This window comes from Triticum urartu, chromosome 6A (assembly GCF_056163025.1).
Source record: "Triticum urartu cultivar PI428250 chromosome 6A, HENAU_Tu73, whole genome shotgun sequence".
NCBI lineage: Eukaryota > Viridiplantae > Streptophyta > Magnoliopsida > Poales > Poaceae > Triticum > Triticum urartu.
In genome coordinates this window covers 60,130,966-60,151,067 of record NC_141878.1, presented here as the reverse complement: position 1 = coordinate 60,151,067, position 20,102 = coordinate 60,130,966, and the positions used below count along the sequence as shown (strand labels likewise).

General features: G+C 44.2%; 2 protein-coding genes across 2 annotated transcripts; both read right to left on the bottom strand.

The window, feature by feature from the left end:
• Window positions 1-14,064: 14,064 nt before the first annotated feature.
• Window positions 14,065-16,249, bottom strand: LOC147963920 (uncharacterized). The gene is made up of 4 exons (XM_087531251.1): window positions 15,519-16,249; window positions 15,204-15,372; window positions 14,780-14,902; window positions 14,065-14,133 (listed from the first exon to the last, which is right to left on the bottom strand). Exons 1-4 carry the CDS (start codon window positions 16,247-16,249, stop codon window positions 14,065-14,067), a joined length of 1,092 nt encoding a protein of 363 aa, XP_087387377.1.
• Window positions 16,250-18,452: 2,203 nt separating this feature from the next.
• LOC147963919 (uncharacterized) lies at window positions 18,453-19,776 on the bottom strand. Its single transcript, XM_087526695.1, has 3 exons — window positions 19,373-19,776; window positions 18,645-18,804; window positions 18,453-18,497 (listed from the first exon to the last, which is right to left on the bottom strand). The coding sequence occupies exons 1-3, from the start codon at window positions 19,774-19,776 to the stop codon at window positions 18,453-18,455; spliced, it is 609 nt and encodes a 202-aa protein (XP_087382821.1).
• Between the last annotated feature and the right edge of the window lie 326 nt (window positions 19,777-20,102).

Sequence of the window (20,102 nt, the reverse complement as noted above, 5' to 3'; positions counted from 1 at the left end):
CGTATTCATAATTTACAAAGTATTCATGTCATGTTTACGATAGTTTTATATGGATTTGATGCATTTTTATATTATTTTTATGGGCTACCTTATTAATCTAGTGCCCAATGCCAGTTTCTATTTTTTGCATGTTTTTGTTTCGCAAAAAACCATACCAAACGAAGTCCAAACGCGATAAAATTTTATGGAGATTTATTTTGGGACATATGTGATTTTTGGGAGGAAGAATCAACGCAAGATGGCGCTCGAGGGCTCCACAACGCAACAGGGCGCGACCTACCCCTGGCCGCGCCCCTTTCCTTGTGGGCACCTCATAGGTCGGTTGGAGCCCTTCAGATAATTTAGGGATAAAAATCACCTCAAAATTTCATCCCAATTGGAGTTACAGATTTTCGGGAATATAAGAAACGGTTTTCAGCCAGAATGAGGGTTGTGAAACAGAAAAGAAACACAGAGAGAGATCCAATCTTGGAGGGGCTCCTGCCTACCGGGAGCCATGGCAGTCATGGACCTGAGGTGAAACTCTACTCCCATCTAAGAGGAGGCCAAGCAAACAGAAGAATGAGGGGGGGCTCTCTCCCCCCCTCTCCCAGTGGCGCCGGAATGCCGCCAGTGCAATCACCATGGCGGCGATCTACACCAACAACTTCGCCACTGTCAACACTAACTCTCTTTTCCTCTATGCAACGGTGTAACCTCTCTTTTTTTCAAATTTGAATGTGGTTTCCTTTTTTTCATAAAAGTAAATATATGTACAAAAACGAACATTTCCAAAATTAGCTCACAAACTTTTAAGGACTTGAACTTTTTTGGGAATCTTTTTTTTTGTAAAAAAGGGATAAATAGAAAACGAGAACAATTTTTGAAACTCTGAACAACTTTTTCAAAATGCAAATATTTATAAAAAAAGGAACAAAATTGAAAAACTGTAAGCTTAGCACCCAATCGTTTAGTATGTTCCTAACCATGGACAAAGAGTTGTTATTTGATTAACGGGATCACATCATTAGGTGAATGATCTGATTGACATGACCCATTCCATTAGCTTAGCACCCAATCGTTTAGTATGTTGCTATTGCTTTCTTCATGACTTATACATGTTCCTATGACTATGAGATTATGCAACTCCCGTTTACCGGAGGAACACTTTGTGTGCTACCAAACGTCACAACGTAACTGGGTGATTATAAAGGTGCTCTACAGGTATCTCCAAAGGTACATGTTGGGTTGGCGTATTTCGAGATTACGATTTGTCACTCCGATTGTTGGAGAGGTATCTCTGGGCCCTCTCGGTAATGCACATCACATAAGCCTTGCAACTAATGAGTCAGTTGTGAGATGATGTATTACGGAACGAGTAAAGAGACTTGCCGGTAACGAGATTGAACTAGTTATTGAGATACCCACGATCGAATCTTGGGCAAGTAACATACCGATGACAAAGGGAACAATGTATGTTGTGATGCGGTCTGACCGATAAAGATCTTCGTAGAATATGTAGGAGCCAATATGGGCATCCAGGTCCCGCTATTGGTTATTGACCAGAGACGTGTCTCGGTCATGTCTACATTGTTCTCAAACCCGTAGGGTCCGCACGCTTAAGGTTTCGATGACAGTTATATTATGAGTTTATGCATTTTGATGTACCGAAGTTTGTTCGGAGTCCCGGATGTGATCACGGACATGACGAGGAGTCTCTAAATGATCGAGACATAAAGATTGATATATTGGAAGCCTATGTTTGGATATCGGAAGTGTTCCGGGTGAAATCGGGATTTTACCGGAGTACCCGGAGGTTACCGGAACCCCCCGAGAGCTATATGGGCCTTAGTGGGCCTTAGTGGAAAAGAGAAGGGGCAGCCCAAGATGGGCCGCGCGCCCCTCCCCTCCCTTGGTCCGAATAGGACAAGGAGAGGGGGCCGGCCTCCCTCTCTCTTTTCCCCCCTCCGCGAATCCTATTCCAACTAGGATTGGGGGGGGGGGGGAATCCTACTCCCAGAGGGAGTAGGACTCCCCTAGGCGCGCCATAGAGAGGGCCGGCCCTCCCCTCCTCCACTCCTTTATATACGAGGGCAGGGGGCACCCCATAGACACACAAGTTGATCCACGTGATCTTATTCTTAGCCGTGTGCGGCGCCCCCTGCCACCATAGTCCTCGATAATATTGTAGCGGTGCTTAGGCGAAGCCCTGCAGCAGTAGTACATCAAGATCGTCACCACGCCGTCGTGCTGACGGAACTCTTCCCCGACACTTTGCTGGATCGGAGTCCGGGGATCGTCATCGAGCTGAATGTGTGCTAAAACTCGGAGGTGCCGTAGTTTCGGTGCTTGATCGGTCGGGCCGTGAAGACGTACGACTACATCAACCAAACGCTTCTGTTGTTGATCTACAAAGGGTACGTAGATCACACTCTCCCCTCGTTGCTATGCATCACCATGATCTTGCGTGTGCGTAGGAAAATTTTGAAATTACTACGTTCCCCAACAGTGGCATTCGAGCCTAGGTTTTTATGGTTTGATGTTATATGCACGAGTAGAACACAAGTGAGTTGTGGGCGATATAAGTCATACTGCTTACCAGCATGTCATACTTTGGTTCGGCGGTATTGTTGAACGAAGCGGCCCGGACCGACATTACGCGTACGCTTATGCGAGACCGGTTCTCCCGACGTGCTTTGCACATAGGTGGCTTGCGGGTGACAGTTTCTCCAACTTTAGTTGAACCGAGTGTGGCTACGCCCGGTCCTTGCGAAGGTTAAAACAGCACCAACTTGACAAACTATCGTTGTGGTTTTGATGCGTAGGTAAGATTGGTTCTTGCTTAAGCCCGTAGCAGCCACGTAAAACTTGCAACAACAAAGTAGAGGACGTCTAACTTGTTTTTGCAGGGCATGTTGTGATGTGATATGGTCAAGACATGATGCTAAATTTTATTGTATGAGATGATCATGTTTTGTAACCGAGTTATCGGCAACTGGCAGGAGCCATATGGTTGTCGCTTTATTGTATGCAATGCAATCGCGCTGTAATGCTTTACTTTATTACTAAGCGGTAGCGATAGTCGTGGAAGCATAAGATTGGCGAGACGACAACGATGCTACGATGGAGATCAAGGTGTCACGCCGGTGACGATGGTGATCACGACGGTGCTTCGGAGATGGAGATCACAAGCACAAGATGATGGCCATATCATATCACTTATATTGATTGCATGTGATGTTTATCTTTTATGCATCTTATCTTGCTTTGATTGACGGTAGCATTATACGATGATCTCTCACTAATTATCAAGAAGTGTTCTCCCTGAGTATGCACCGTTGCGAAAGTTCTTCGTGCTGAGACACCACGTGATGATCGGGTGTGATAGGCTCTATGTTCAAATACAACGAGTGCAAAACAGTTGCACACGCGGAATACTCAGGTTATACTTGACGAGCCAAGCATATACAGATATGGCCTCGGAACACGGAGACCGAAAGGTCGAGCGTGAATCATATAGTAGATATGATCAACATAGTGATGTTCACCAATGAAACTACTCCATCTCACGTGATGATCGGACATGGTTTAGTTGATTTGGATCACGTAATCACTTAGAGGATTAGAGGGATGTCTATCTAAGTGGGAGTTCTTAAGTAATATGATTAATTGAACTTAAATTTATCATGAACTTAGTCCTGGTAGTATTTTGCAAATCATGTTGTAGATCAATAGCTCGCGTTGTTGCTTCCCTGTGTTTATTTTGATATGTTCCTAGAGAAAATTGTGTTGAAAGATGTTAGTAGCAAAGATGCGGATTGGATCCGTGATCTGAGGTTTATCCTCATTGCTGCACAGAAGAATTATGTCCTTGATGCACCGCTAGGTGACAGACCTATTGCAGGAGCAGATGCAGACATTATGAACGTTTGGCTAGCTCAATATGATGACTACTTGATAGTTTAGTGCACCATGCTTAATGGCTTAGAATCGGGACTTCAAAGACGTTTTGAACGTCATGGACCATATGAGATGTTCCAGGAGTTGAAGTTAATATTTCAAGCAAATACCCGAGTTGAGAAATATGAAGTCTCCAACAAGTTCTATAGCTAAAAGATGGAGGAGAATCACTCAACTAGTGAGCATGTGCCCAGATTGTCTGAGTACTACAATCGTTTGAATCAAGTGGGAGTTAATCTTCCAGATAAGATAGTGATTGACAGAATTCTCTAGTCACCATCACCAAGTTAGTAGAACTTCGTGATGAACTATGATATGCAAGGGATAACGGAAACGATTCCCAAGCTCTTCGTAATGCGGAAATTGATGAAGGTAGAAACCGAGAAAAACATCAAGTGTTGATGGTAGACAAGACCACTAGTTTCAAGAAAAGGGCAGAGGGAAGAAGGGGAACTTCAAAAAGAACAGCAAGCAAGTTGCTGCTCAAGTGAAGAAGCCCAAGTCTGATCCTAAGCCTGAGACTAAGTGCTTCTACTGCAAAGGGACTGGTCACTGGAAGCGGAACTACCCCAAGTGATTGGCAGATAAGAAGGATGGCAAAGTGAACATAAGTATATTTGATATACATGTTATTGATGTGTACTTTACTATGTTTATAGCAACCCCTCAGTATTTGATACTAGTTCAGTTGCTAAGATTAGTAACTCGAAACGGGAGTTGCAGAATAAACAGAGACTAGTTAAGGGTGAAGTGACGATGTGTGTTGGAAGTGGTTCCAAGATTGATATGATCATCATCGCACACTCCCTATAAATTTGGGATTAGTGTTGAACCTAAATAAGTGTTATTTGGTGTTTACGTTGAGCATGAATATGATTTGATCATGTTTATTGTAATACGGTTATTCATTTAAGTAAGAGAATAAATTGTTGTTCTGTTTACATGAATAAAACCTTATATGGTTACACACCCAATGAAAATAGTTCTTTGGATCTCGATCGTAGTGATACACATAATCATAATATTGAAACCAAAAGATGCAAAGTTAATAATGATAGTGCAACTTATTTGTAGCACTGCCGTTTAGGTCATATTGGTGTAAAGCGCATGAAGAAACTCCATGCTGATGGGCTTTTGGAATCACTTGATTATGAATCAGTTGATGCTTGCGAACCATGCCTCATGGGCAAGATGACTAAGACTCTGTTCTTCGAAACAATGGAGCGAGCAACAGATTTGTTGGAAATCATACATACTGATGTATGTGGTCCAATGAATATTGAGGCTCGCGATAGGTATCATTATTTTCTGATCTTCACAGATGATTTGAGCAGATATGAGTATATCTACTTGATGAAACAAAGGTCTGAAACATTTGAAAAGTTCAAAGAATTTCAGAGTGAAGTGGAGAATCATCGTAACAAAAATGAAAGTTTCTACGATATGATCGCAGAAGTAAAATATTTGAGTTACGAGTTTGGTCTTCAATTAAAACAATGTGGAATAGTTTCACAAACTCATGCCACCTGGAACACCACAGCATAATGGTGTGTCCGAATGTCATAACCATACTTTATTAGATATGGTGCGATCTATGATGTCTCTTACCGATCTACCACTATCGTTTTGGGGTTATGCATTAGAGACAGCTGCATTCACGTTAAATAGGGCACCATCTAAAGTCCGTTGAGACGACACAATCTGAACTGTGGTTTGGCAAGAAACCAAAGTTGTCATTTCTTAAAGTTTGGGGTTGTGATGCTTATATGAAAAAGTTTCATCCTAATAAGCTCAAACCCAAATCGGAGAAATATGTCTTCATAGGATACCCAAAGGAGACTGTTGGGTACACCTTCTATCACAAATCCGAAGGCAAAACTTTTGTTGCTAAATTCGGAGTTTTTCTAGAGAAGGAGTTTCTCTCGAAAGAAGTGAGTGGGAGGAAAGTAGAACTTGATGAGGTAACTATACCTGCTCCCTTATTGGAAAGTAGTTCATCACAGAAATCTGTTCCTGTGACTACTACACCTATTAGTGAGGAAGCTAATGATGATGATCATGTAACTTCAGATCAAGTTACTACCAAATCTCGTAGGTAAACCAGAGTGAGATCCACACCAAAGTGGTACGGTAATCCTGTTCTGGAAGTCATGTTACTAGACCATGACGAACTTGCGAACTATGAGGAAGCGATGATGAGCCCAGATTCCGCGAAATGGTTTGAGGCCATGAAATCTGAGATATGATCCATGTATGAGAACAAAGTATGGACTTTGATGGATTTGCCCGATGATCGGGAAGCCATAGAAAATAAATGGATCTTCAAGAGGAAGATGGACGCTGATAGTAGTGTTACTATCTACAAAGCTAGAATTGTCGCAAAAGGTTTTTGACAAATTCAAGGTGTTGACTACGATGAGATTTTCTCACTCGTATCTATGCTTAAGTCTGTCCGAATCATGTTAGCAATTGCCGCATTTTATGAAATCTGGCAAATGGATAAACAAAACTGCATTCCTTAATGGATTTACTAAAGAAGAGTTGTATAGGATGCAACTAGAAGGTTTTGTCGATCCTAAAGGTGTTAACTAAATATGCAAGCTCCAGCGATCCATCTATGGACAGGTGCAAGAATCTCGGAGTTGGAATATACGCTTTGATAAATTGATCAAAGCATATAGTTTTATACAGACTTGCGGTGAAGCCTGTATTTACAAGAAAGTGAGTGGGAGCACTACATCATTTCTGATAAAGTATATGTGAAAGACATATTGTTGATCGGAGATAATGTAGAATTATTCTGCAAAGCATAAAGGAATGTTTGAAAGGAGTTTTTCAAAGAAAGACCTCGGTGAAGCTGCTTACATATTGAGTATCAAGATCTATAGAGATAGATCAAGACGCTTGATAAGTTTTTTCAATGAGTACATACCTTGACAAGATTTTGAAGTAGTTCAAAATGGAACAGTCAAAGAAAAAGTTTCTTGCCTGTGTTACAAGGTGTGAAGTTGAGTAAGACTCAAAGCCCGACCACGGCAGAAGATAGAAAGAGAATGAAAGTCATTCCCTATGCCTCAGTCATAGGTTCTATAAAGTATGCCATGCTGTGTACCAGATCTATTGTATACCATACACTGTGTTAAGAGAGGGAGTACAATAGTGGTCTAGGAGTAGATCAATGGACAACGGTCAAAATTATCCTTACTGGAATAAGGATATGTTTCTCGATTACGGAGGTGACAAAAGGTTCGTCGTAAAGGGTTACGTCGATGCAAGTTTTGACACTGATCCAGATGACTCTAAGTCTCAATCTGGATACATATTGAAAGTGGGAGCAATTAGCTAGAGTAGCTCCATGCAGAGCATTGTTGACATAGAAATTTGCAAAATACATGCGGATCTGAATGTGGCAGACCCGTTAACTAAACTTCTCTCACAAGCAAAACATGATCACTTTTTGGGTCTTAATCACATAGCGATGTGAACTAGATTATTGAATCTAGTAAACCCTTTGGGTGTTAGTCACATGGAGATGTGAACCAATCACATAAAGATGTGAACTATTGATGTTAAATCACATGACGATGTGATCTAGATTATTGACTCTAGTGCAAGTGGGAGACTGAAGGAAATATGCCCTAAAGGCAATAATAAAGTTATTATTTATTTCCTTATATCATGATAAATGTTTATTATTCATGCTAGAATTGTATTAACCGGAAACATAATACATGTGTGAATACATAGACAAACAGAGTGTCACTAGTATGCCTCTACTTGACTAGCTCGTTAATCAAAGATGGTTATGTTTCCTAACCATGGACAAAGAGTTGTTATTTGACTAACGGGATCACATCATTAGGTGAATGATCTGATTGACATGACCCATTCCATTAGCTTAGCACCCAATCGTTTAGTATGTTGCTATTGCTTTCTTCATGACTTATACATGTTCCTATGACTATGAGATTATGCAACTCCCGTTTACCGGAGGAACACTTTGTGTGCTACCAAACGTCACAATGTAACTGAGTAATTATAAAGGTGCTCTACAGGTGTTTCCAAAGGTACATGTTGGGTTGGCGTATTTCGAGATTAGGATTTGTCACTCCGATTGTCGGAGAGGTATCTCTGGGCCCTCTCGGTAATGCACATCACATAAGCCTTGCAAGCATTGCAACTAATGAGTCAGTTGTGAGATGATGTATTACGGAGGGAGTAAAGAGACTTGCCGGTAATGAGATTGAACTAGGTATTGAGATACCGACGATCGAATCTCGGGCAAGTAACATACCGATGACAAAGGGAACAACGTATGTTGTTATGCGGTCTGACCGATAAAGATCTTCATATAATATGTAGGAGCCAATATGGGCATCCAGGTCCCGCTATTGGTTATTGACCGGAGACGTGTCTCGGTCATGTCTACATTGTTCTCGAACCCGTAGGGTCCGCACGCTTAAGGTTTCGATGACAGTTATATTATGAGTTTATGCATTTTGATGTACCGAAGTTTGTTCGGAGTCCCGGATGTGATCACGGACATGACGAGGAGTCTCGAAATGATCGAGACATAAAGATTGATATATTGGAAGCCTATGTTTGGATATCGGAAGTGTTCCGGGTGAAATCGGGATTTTACCGGAGTACCAGGAAGTTACCGGAACCCCCCGAGAGCTATATGGGCCTTAGTGGAAAAGAGAAGGGGCAGCCCAAGATGGGCCGCGCGCCCCTCCCCTCCCTTGGTCCGAATAGGACAAGGAGAGGGGGCCGGCCTCCCTCTCTCTTTTCCCCCCTCCGCGAATCCTATTCCAACTAGGATTGGGGGGGGGGGGGGAATCCTACTCCCAGAGGGAGTAGGACTCCCCTAGGCGCGCCATAGAGAGGGCCGGCCCTCCCCTCCTCCACTCCTTTATATACGGGGGCAGGGGGCACCCCATAGACACACAAGTTGATCCACGTGATCTTATTCTTAGCCGTGTGCGGCGCCCCCTGCCACCATAGTCCTCGATAATATTGTAGCGGTGCTTAGGCGAAGCCCTGCAGCAGTAGTACATCAAGATCGTCACCACGCCGTCGTGCTGACGGAACTCTTCCCCGACACTTTGCTGGATCGGAGTCCGGGGATTGTCATCGAGCTGAACGTGTGCTAAAACTCGGAGGTGCCGTAGTTTCGGTGCTTGATCGGTCAGGCCGTGAAGACGTACGACTACATCAACCAAACGCTTCCGTTGTCGATCTACAAAGGGTACGTAGATCACACTCTCCCCTCGTTGCTATGCATCACCATGATCTTGCGTGTGCGTAGGAAAATTTTGAAATTACTACGTTCCCCAACACCACCATCACCGTCGGTCATGGTGAAGGGGGGGGGATTAGGAGGCCTGCATTGTGGCCCTCGAGGAGGCCACAAGGAGGTCCATTGAGGAGGCCGAGCGCAAGGAGCTCGCCAAGTGGCCTAGCCTTGCACACTCACTGGTTGAATCGGCGGCCAGAGTGGAGGCTAACATGCCCCCACCGCCCCTAGCACCTCTTGCGCCCGAGCCTATGGAGGAGGAGCCATGGCCATGGCTTGGGCAATCATGGTCGTGGACGAGCACGTTGCCATCGTATATCATGCATGCCCGTGTGGATGGGTACGATAGACGAGGAGGCCGAGTGGTAGGCTGCAGAGCGGGCGATGAAGGCTGAGCGGCAGGAGAAGCATCAGCTGGTGGTGCAGCAAGTGGCTACGTTGCCAGCCATCCAGCAGGCTTTCACGTGGATGAAGACACCAGTCTACGTCGACCTGGCCAAGGAGGAGGAAGAAAATGACGATGATCTACTACCCGCCGCTAACTGTTTCTTTTATCTTTTCATTTAATATTTTTTAGTTTTAATTAATGTAAATTGGATTCTGCTGGCTGTTTTATTAAAAAATCGAAATCCAGTGCAAATGTGAAATATGTTTGTCCGAGCATCTTTGGACCGGCGGACAAAAATAGAAATTGACGTCCGATTGACCGATCCAAATGAACAAAGAGCGGACAAAATTTGTATCAGTTTAGGTTGCCGCGTCGGAGTTGCCCTTAGGTCGGATGAAGGCGAGGACTTTTCTAGGCTAGGTTGAACCAAACACTGGACGCTGCTAAGAATAGCGTCCAGGTGTGGACGTTGTTTGCAACAGCGACCAGGTCTGGACGCTACTATTGATGGCGTCCTTCCTATTTCTTGAAATTCTAACTTATCATTACTAGTTTCGGAATTACAGCATTATTATTTATTATTAATAAAAAATCAGGACATATTTATTGCAAATAGGTGGAATTTTAAAAATAGGGATTCTTTTCATATTTTTTTGGGTTGGTGAACGGATTAATTAATAGGGAAGGGTTAATGTTGGTGGGGTTCATTATTTAATTGTTTTCTTTATTTTTTTGGTCTAGGGGGTGATTATTTAATCAAGGTAGTGCTAATTTCGAAATATGCGGTGTGACTAGGAATTTCTTTATGTTTTGGGGTGCTTTTTTTGTGGTTTGGTCATCTGAATTGTGAAAAATTGGAGATCGGTGAGGGACAGTTTTTGAATGATGCCCACTTTAATTGTCTTTTATTTGTGGGGGCACTTTGATTGCCATTTGTTTGCACACAAAAATGACTTTGGATTTTATACAACATCAATCTATTTTCGAAATTATACATAGTTGGTCCGATATTTTTAGCCCACCTGACATCCTCAAATGAATACATGAATATATTATTAAAAATATGGACATATTAAAATTATATGAAAATTTATTTAATTGTATAAACATTTTAAATCAGGTTATTATCTTTTATATATGTGAACACTTTTTAAAATTCTAAAAATGTTCATAATTAATAAATATTATTTTAATTATACGAATACGTTTTCAAATAATACGTGAATATTTTTTAAGGTATGTTACTTTACTTGTATGTATATACTTTTTCTAACACACGAACATTCAAACCTAATTTCTGTTATTGTGGTTATTATTTAAATAATTTTACAATTTTTAAAAACGAACTAACATGTGAAAAATGGGCCATACTGAGTGCAACCCATTTAACTTCCACAAACATGTTCAATGACAGACATTTAGTTTAAGTTATCCTATGCATTATTTCGTTTTCAAAAAAAGAATCCTATTCATTATTTCTCAAAAAAAAAGTTATCCTATACATATTCAATAGGGCACGAGATCTTTTTTGAAGAAAAAGCCATGGCTGCGCGGGCATGGGAGTGGGCACTTGACATTATATAATTTTTAGCCCACTTGACATTATATAATTTTTATGCAAATTTATCTATATCTATATAAGATCGCAAGTTGTGATAGGGCACTCTGAATCCTGATCGTCCAAAAATTTCAGTTCGCTTCATAATTCTGCACCTAATCGCTTTGAAACAAAATACTAGACATCCCTAATCTGTTCATATTTACAACTTCAATTGTGCTTAACGTATTGATTTAACCATTTATTCCATTTTGTATAACATGAGTACTATTTTCCCCTTCCTTACATAATTTTTATATGTGCCATTTCTTTATGAAAAATTTATTATGTTATTTCTTTACATAATATGTATGTAAATATAAATACTAACCTAGTGTGCCTTGAGACTGCACATCCTCAAATGGATGAAAAAATTGCTGTCAGCTGCCGGCAAGGAGGTCTTGATAAAGTCAATTGCTCAAGCAATACCAGTTTATTCTATGTCATGTTTCCGGTTGCCAAGGGGTGTGTGTGAGGATATCACCTCTCTCATACGCCAGTTTTGGTGGGGCAGTAAAAGAGGACAGAGGAAACCAACATGGGTTGCATGGGATGTGATGACTAGACCCAAATACATGGGGGGTATGGGATTCAGGGATTTGGAGCTGTTCAACTTGGCGTTATTAGCAAGGCAGGCATGGGGAGTTTTGGTTGACGATGATTCTTTGAGTGCTCAAATACTCAAGAGCAGCTTATTATCCTGATTGCTCTCTGCTTGATGCAACTCTTAGTCTGCATCCATCTCAGATTTGGAGGGCCGTAATTGACGGTAGAGATGCGATTGCTCAAGGAATTGTACGTCGAATTGGAGACGGAAAGACTACCAACATTTGGCGTCATAACTGGATACCGAGATCAAGCTTCAAGCGACCGATTACCTCTCTAGTTCCGGCTCCACCTGAGAATGTATCCGAGCTTATTGATTCAACCACAACCTCGTGGAAAGAGGGACTGGTTAGAGCAGTATTCACCCCCTTCGACGCCGAAGAAATCTTGAAGATCCCATTGTGCACTAGACGGGCAGATGATTTCTGGGCTTGGAGTGAGACCCCGAGGGGAATTTTCATAGTTGCGTCGGCATATCGCATGCTTGTGACAACAAAAATCAGCAGAGAAAATTGGTTGGAAGGGAGAGAGGAATCATCGCTTATAAACAGGGAGAGTGGGGAGTGGAACAAGATGTGGAAATTGAATGTGCCGTCTAAGATCAAAGTGTTTGCATGGCGGCTGGCTAGGCACTCGATCCCTGCAGGCGAGGTGCTACACCACCGCCATATGGCCATGACAACATCCTGTCCTCTATGCGGAACTCAGGATACATGGAAGCATGCTTTACTAGAGTGTCCGATGTCTCGCTGTACATGGGCATTGTCTTCGGAAGAAGTGTTGGATCAGCTCTGCATCGTTCAACATGACAGTGCGAAAAGATGGTTATTTGCCCTTCAAGAGGGCCTCAATGCCGATGAGTTTATCAGGTTAGTGGTCACTCTTTGGGCAATTTGGGGAGCTAGACGAAAAGCAATATACGAAGGAGTATTCCGGAGTCCTCAATCCATCAATGACTTCATAAGATCTTACTTATCATAAGATCTTACTTATCAGAGATAAAAATGATCCATCCTCAGAAAGTTGCACCGGTCAAAGCAACTATAGCAAGACCACGACGGTGAGTGCCGCCGTTGGAGAATCATGCCAAAATAAACACTGATGCCGCGGTCGGAGGCCGGGGGAGGTTTGGTGCAGTTGCAGCAATTTGCAGAGACGAAGTGGGAAAGTTCGAGGGCGTGTCGGCGGTCGTATTCAGAACGATCGGAGACCCAGCTACGCTTGAAGCCTCGGCTATAAGAGAAGCCCTCTCCCTTACCGACGATCTATACCTCCAGCGAATTCACGTGGCTTTGGATTGCAAGGAAGCAGTAGAGGAAATTTCGAGTGGTGGTGCATTGATCTATGGTGCAGTCATTCAGGAGATTAAGTTGCATGCAATTTCTTTTATTTCTTGTAAGATACTACACGAATTTAGGAGCTCAAACTTCGATGCTCACAACCTTGCGAAATATGCGTTGGGTCTCGGGCCTGGCCGCCATGTTTGGTTAGGCCAGCCTGAGGGTATTCCCTTCGTCCATGTAAACATTGTGACGGATGAATAAAGTTTCGCAGGGTTGCCTAAAAAAAATTCAACTCCAAAAAAAAGTTATGCTATACATATTCAACTCTCAATTTTTTTTTGCTCATCAGCCAATAATAAGGCATGAGGTCTTTTTTGAAGAAATAGCAGTGGCTGCGCGGGCAGGGTCGCTGATAGTGGGCCCCATGCCGAGCATGAACTGCTCCTACTGGAACTCTAGCACCGCGTCCCAGCAATACTGACTTCGGCCTTGCCCGCTTCCTTTGTGGCCATAACATCAATTGTTGGAAAACTGTATCATGTATGCACAAAGATGGTTGTTGTATATTTGCATGCTACTGTTTTCCTGTCTTTGTTACGTATAACTATGCAAGGATATTTTGATATCAGGGCAGAAGGAGAGACTAATATATAAAACTAACTGAATATGCCCTAGAACAAATGGATTTCTGCTCCAAAAACCCTTTTGGCACTGCCAAGAAATCGGCTTATTTTACAGCAGTCCAGCTTCACAACCAACTAAACCATGACGGCACTTCAACAATATATCCTCCGTTTCAACTGCAAGGCACGGATAATTTTCTAGTTTATATTTATATAAAAACATAGTAGGGAGAAATCTCCTCAGGTTCCCTCAAAAAAGTTAAATAACATGAACGCCTGCTACCACAGGAAAGACATGGAGACTCTGAACTGTACTCGCTGTATGCCTGAAGTCAAGATCTAAAGATAATGTCCGTCCACCAGTTCTTCTTTTCCTCCTCCCTGGGCTCCATCCTTGATTTCTGCACAGTACTCAGCACAACACACGCTGTTAGTTCATCACATTACTATTCCCTCGGTTCAGAATTACTTTTTTTTTGAAACGTTGTTCGGAATTACTTGTCACAGAAATTGATGTATCTAGACATATTTTAGTTCTAGATACATCCATTTTCGAGACAAATAATTCCGAACGGAGAGAGTAGTAGTCTAGTACTAGCTAGTACTAGTACTAATAGCAAAATGGAACGTCGTCCTACTAAATCCAAGGATATCTGAATATGATGGACAAAGAAAATTGAGTCGTGCTATGCACACGATAAATGATGGACGGCGCACAGACGATGATAAAATCTGGCCGTACATACGTATAATAACTGAACAGGGCGCCGGCTGCTGTATTGATTTATGGTGCATAGGTCGTCCATTTATGTTGTGCATGGAGCAGTTTTGAAGAAAATTAGAGCTTAAAAAAGCTCCAAAATTAACATGGCAAGCATGTGTTTTAACCCGCAAAAAAGTGTGTTTTGAAGAGAAGAAAGTAAATTAACCAAACCGAAGTGAACTCATATGTTGATACTATACTAAACAGATGTAATTAGACGAAATACGAAGTAGTACTTTTATTTGGAAAAAAAAGGGAGGCAAAGGTATATATACATCACTCACCCAGGGATTGTTCTTTACCCAGGGATAGTTCTTTTCCCATTCCTGTTTCATATTTTCCCACTGTTGCCTCCTCATCTCGAACTCTGACTTTATCTCCTTCTCTTTCGACTCCATCCATGGTTTCTGCACAGTACGCAGCGCAACGCACCCGATTAGTTCAGCACACTACTAATAGCACATTGCAATGTCATCCTACCAAATCCAGGGATATATATGAATATGACCCCATGATAGACAAACAAAATTAACATGGCAAAAATGTGTGTTTCGAAGAGCAGGAAGTTAATTAACCAAACTGAAGGGAACTCATGTGTGGATACTAGCAGTGGTAATTAGACGAAAAATATGTGTACATCTTATATTAATTATTATGGGACAGAAGAACATTATGTATCTGAACCCCCGCCTATACATGTGTACTTACCAAGGGATTGTTCTTTTCCCACTTTCGTTTCATATTTTCTAACTGTCTCTTCCTCGTCCAGAACTCTATCTTCACCATTTCCAATTCTTGTTCCATCCTTTCCGGATTTCGCTCCCAGCTTTCCTTTGCCATTGCAGTTCCTCCGATCATAGAAATACCTAAAATTGCGCTGCAGCACGTACATTGCTATAATGGTGAGCCATCAGCAGTCAAGCACTGAATCAGTGTTAGGGATGAAAATTACAGAAACTCATCTGATCCTGCAGCTGGATCTTTCACCATGCGATATAAACCCTAAGAAACCAAGTCACTTACCCGAAGATCACGGTACGGACTTTAGGTCCGCCTCTCGGCCGAAGAGGGCCTCTGTAACCCGAGGAGGTGGTGCCGCTGTGTCCACGACGGTTCCCGTGGTCATTCGCAGACGATGAGGAGGAGTAGGAGGTGCCACCTCCCTGCCGGTTAGTGTGGTCACTTGAAGACGAGGAGGAGGATGAGCCTGAACCTGAGCCTGAGGTGCCAGTGCCACCTCTGTGTTGGTACCCATGGTCACTCGAAGACGACGACGAGGAGGATGAGCCTGAGCCTGAAGTGCCACCGCCCTGCCGGTTCCCATGGTCGCTTGAAGACGAGGAGGAGGAGGATGAGCCTAAGCCTGGGGTGCCACCACCTTTGTGTCGGTTCCCGTGGTCATTCGAAGACGACGAGGAGGAAGATGAGCCTGAAGTACCACCTCCCTGCCGGTTCCCGTGCTTACTCGAATACGACGACGATGAAGAGTTCCCGCCGTGACGGCGCCCGTGGCCACTCGAGCCCGAGGAGGAGGTGGAGCGGGACGAGGAATCGTACTCGGCGCGGCGGCGTTGGTCGTAGAGCACATCGTAGGCCTCTTTGATCTGGCGGAAGCGGCGGTCGGCTTCGGCTCGGGCGTGGGCGTGGGCGTGGTGGTCGGGGTGGTAGCGGTGGGCGAGGCGGAACAAGGCGGCCTTGATGTCGGCCTTGCTGGCGTTGCGGCCGAGCCCTAGCGTCTCGTAGTGGTCGCCCATCGACGCCGCCGCCGCGGCAGTAGCTAGCAAGCCGAGCTCTTCACGATTGGGTCTGTCGGCCGGCGAAGACAGAGGATACAATGGATCGACCTCTCTCGTGTCCCACACGGACTCCTCAATATTTCCTTTCACCTGTCATCTAGCGGCCGTGGCGTCAGCCTCCTCGTACTCTCGACGTCTCGTATAAAAAAGGAAAAGTCATCTAAAAAAATATATGTGACAATTTTTTGATAAAAGAGTAGATTTTATTAGATCAAAATGCAACATCAACGAGATACAAACATAAGAGCACACAGCCGAACACACATACATAAAAATCACATCGGCAACCAGCAAAGTCATATAAGACAAGTCAGGACATATAAAACAAAGAGAAGAGAAAAAAGAGCAGTGATAATCCACGCCGAGCAGGTGTTGAACCAATGAAGATGATGCAAGTGCACATGATCCAGACATGGACACGGTCACACGGACTAAACATGCATACACTATGCAAGCGACCAAGCCGCCAAAAACCGTCCGCGGAAGCAGAATCTTCATCTGCATTGAAGTGACATTAGTCGCAGCTCAACTGACGAGAAGAGATGGTACATCCAAAATCTCACGGAGACACTCTGCCTTTGGTGCAAGTGTTTGTCGATGATAAATATTGGCATGACCATTGGGCCCACACAATACACCACAAGCCTACACAACACTGCAATGGCTGCAACAAGCTGTCAAAATCATCAAACATGACACGGCCATCTGCATCGCCGCTTGACATTCCTGACACTTCCACCGTGCACCATGTTCGCAAGACCACACCACAACAAAGGATCAGCACTACCTGTCGGCACGCAAGCAATCGGCGAACCGCCACAAACCATTTTTTCTAGTCATGCCAGCAAGGCTCAACTCCAACATGATGCCCCCAAGGGGGAATACAACTCCGAGCGCCACCATCATCTGATCCACGGAGACCCGGACCTAGTGTTTCACCTGGAGTATTCTGGAGGGGAGTTGAGGACTACATGTCTACATGTCGATGCCTTCAGCAAGGTAGCGACGCTCACAAAAGTCGTTGTCGTTGGCTCCAACTCCAATCAATGTTTGGCTTTCGTCAGCATTCTCGGGCCCTTGAGAGAAAAGAGCCAAGCAGCACCACCATGTCCACCAATGTCGCCACATGACCACCACGACAGGAGGATAGGATCCTTCTAGTTCTAGGTCACACAGTCCCAAGGCCCGTCCCGATCAGATCAGGGATCCACGCCGCCCGAAGAAGATGCCACGCCGGAGGACCGGAGCGCTGCCACCTCGAGCACAGCATGCAACCACCGCCATGCCACGCATCTGGGCCTCCGAGCGCTGCCGACACCACGCCACCTCCCACGGAAGAGTGCAGCAATCCTGCCACTTCTCGCTAATCTTGCAAGGCGTCCCGTGGGTAGCTGCCAATGGGATCCAGACCAGAGAAGAAACACCGATCAAGGGGAAGGCCCCACACTACTAGGGAAACCCTAGTAGTAGAGCGGGGTAAAGTCCTACCAGTAGCGCGAGGGCCCGCGCTACCAGTAGCTTGTTGCATGTGCACATTTAAAAAATATTCATGATTTTTTTCATTTTCATCTTTTATAAAAAGTCATGAACATCCTCTTAAAATTATGAACTTTTTGAGAAATCATGTTTTTTAATAATTAACTTTTTTTCCAAATTCTTGGATATTTTTTAGTTTCATGAACATATTTTTGCATTTGACAATTTTTTTAGCTCATGGAATTTCTGATTTTTTTTTACTAGTTAGATGCAAGGATATTTTTCCCCGCATAACAAAAGATGCAAAGATATTTTGATATCATGACAGAAGGAGAGATTCATATATGAAACTAACTGAATGTATGGCCTAGAACTGTTGGTTTTCTGCTGCAACAACCCATTTGACGCTGCCATGAAATCGTCTTGGTTTACAATAGTGCAGCCATGCTTCACAACCATGACCGCACTTCAACCGTGTATCCTCTGTTGCAATGCACGGATAATCTTTTAGTTTATAAACATACAAGTAGGGAGAAATCCCCTTGGCTTCCCTCACAAAGGTAAAGTAACATAAACGCCGCCACACCAAAAGACATGCCAAGTCGTCCTCTTGACGTGTAGGGACTTTGAAATCTGAACTGTTCTAGCTGTATGCCTGAAGTGAAGATCTGAATATGTCCGTCCACTAGTTCATCTCTTTGTCCTTCTCTCTCGACTCCCTCCATGATTTCTGCACAATACGCAGCGCAACGCACACGATTAGTTCATCACAACGACACAACATTACCTGTGCTTGTACTGATAGCACGTTGCAAAAAGGAGGCAAAGGTATCTGATTCTGACCCCCGGCCGGCCTATGTATGATGCATGCACTTACCCAGGGGTTCCTCTTTTCCCATTCTCGCTTCAGATTTTCCCACTGTTGCTTCGTCTTCAGGAAGGCTGTCCTCATCATTTCCAAATCTCGTTCCATCTTTTCCGGATCTTTCTTCCACCTTTCTCCAATTTCTCCGAGCACTGATAGACCTACAAATGCGCTGCGGTACATACATGTACATAGTTATCATGGTGAGTCGTCAGCATTCAGGCACTGAATCAGTGCTAGGGCATGAAAATTACAGAGAACTCGTCTGATCTTGCCGGATCTCTCACCACGCACGCGATTATATAGGAGAAAGGGTGGCAGCTCCCGGGTGTAGGTGCACCCGCATGAATAATACACTTGAAAAAAAGATAAAACAAAGTCGAAAAAATCCGAATTTTTTTGACATCAAACTAAATCAAAAGTTTTAGCTTTCTGCAAAATTCCGTGACCAAATAACATTTGAGGAGCCCTCAGCAAAAAAAACAAAATCACTCCTAAAAAGTGAACAAAACTTTGAACACAAATTTTGTTACTTTTGCTGAGGACTCCTCAAATGTTATTTGGTCACGAAATTTTGCAAGAAGCGAAAACTTTTGATCTAGTTTGATGCCCCAAAATTTCAGATTTTTTCAATTTTGTTTTGTATTTTTTTCAAGTGTACTATTCATGCGGGTGTAGGTGCACCCGGGAGTAGAAAATCCAGTCTCTATATATAGACCCAAAGAACGCAGGTCGCTTACCAGAATATCACGTTGTCGAGTCTAGAGCGGCCTCTCGGCCGAGGCGGAGCCCTCGAACCCGACGAGGTGGCGCCGCCGTGTCCGCGACGGTGCCTGTGGTCGTTCGCAGACCACGACGAGGAAGAGTTCCCGCCGTGTCCGTGTCCGTGACGGCGCTCGTAGCCACTCGAACGCGAGGAGGAGCGGAACCAGGAGTCGTACTCGGCGCGGCGGCGGTCGTCGTGGAGCACGTCGTAGGCGTCCTTGACCTGGCGGAAGCGGAGCGCGGCCTCGGCGCGGGCGGCGGCGTTGGCGTGGGTGTGGTGGTCGGGGTGGTGGCGGTGGGCGAGGCGGAAGAAGGCGTTCTTGATGTCGGCCTTGCTGGCGTCGCGGCCGAGCCCCAGCGTCTGGTAGTGGTCGCCCATCGACGCCGCAGTAGCGAGCACGCCGAGCTCGCTGCCTTTTCTTTCTCTTCACGATTGGGTCGGTCGGCGGGGATCGCGGTCTTTTGAAAGGTTTTGGGAGCCGTACTCCGAGTTCTACTATCTTTGGGCATCAACGGAAGAGAGATTTCACGCCATGCTGATGGATGTTCATCCGATCTCTGTCCAAGTGATTTGTAGCCGTTGGATGGAGTACGTGCATCCATCCACCTCTCCCACACGGACTCCTCCAATATTTCGTTTCACCTGTCATCTAGCGGCCGTGGGTCGCCACTCGCCACAGCCATCGCATCGCCTTGCAGCTCGCT

What these genes read in the sequence shown, in the direction of transcription:
- LOC147963920 (XM_087531251.1), bottom strand. Translation starts at nt 16,249, where the DNA reads ATGGGCGACCACTACGAGACGCTAGGGCTCGGCCGCAACGCCAGCAAG. An exon ending in GGGAAAAGAACAATCCCTTG is followed by an intron (nt 14,903 to 15,203) that starts GTAAGTACACAT and finishes CGTACTGTGCAG; the next exon opens with AAACCATGGATGGAGTCGAA. An exon ending in GGGTAAAGAACAATCCCTGG is followed by an intron (nt 14,134 to 14,779) that starts GTGAGTGATGTA and finishes AGTACTGTGCAG; the next exon opens with AAATCAAGGATGGAGCCCAG.
- LOC147963919 (XM_087526695.1), bottom strand. Translation starts at nt 19,776, where the DNA reads ATGGGCGACCACTACCAGACGCTGGGGCTCGGCCGCGACGCCAGCAAG. An exon ending in CTCGACAACGTGATATTCTG is followed by an intron (nt 18,805 to 19,372) that starts GTAAGCGACCTG and finishes TATGTACCGCAG; the next exon opens with CGCATTTGTAGGTCTATCAG. An exon ending in GGGAAAAGAGGAACCCCTGG is followed by an intron (nt 18,498 to 18,644) that starts GTAAGTGCATGC and finishes CGTATTGTGCAG; the next exon opens with AAATCATGGAGGGAGTCGAG.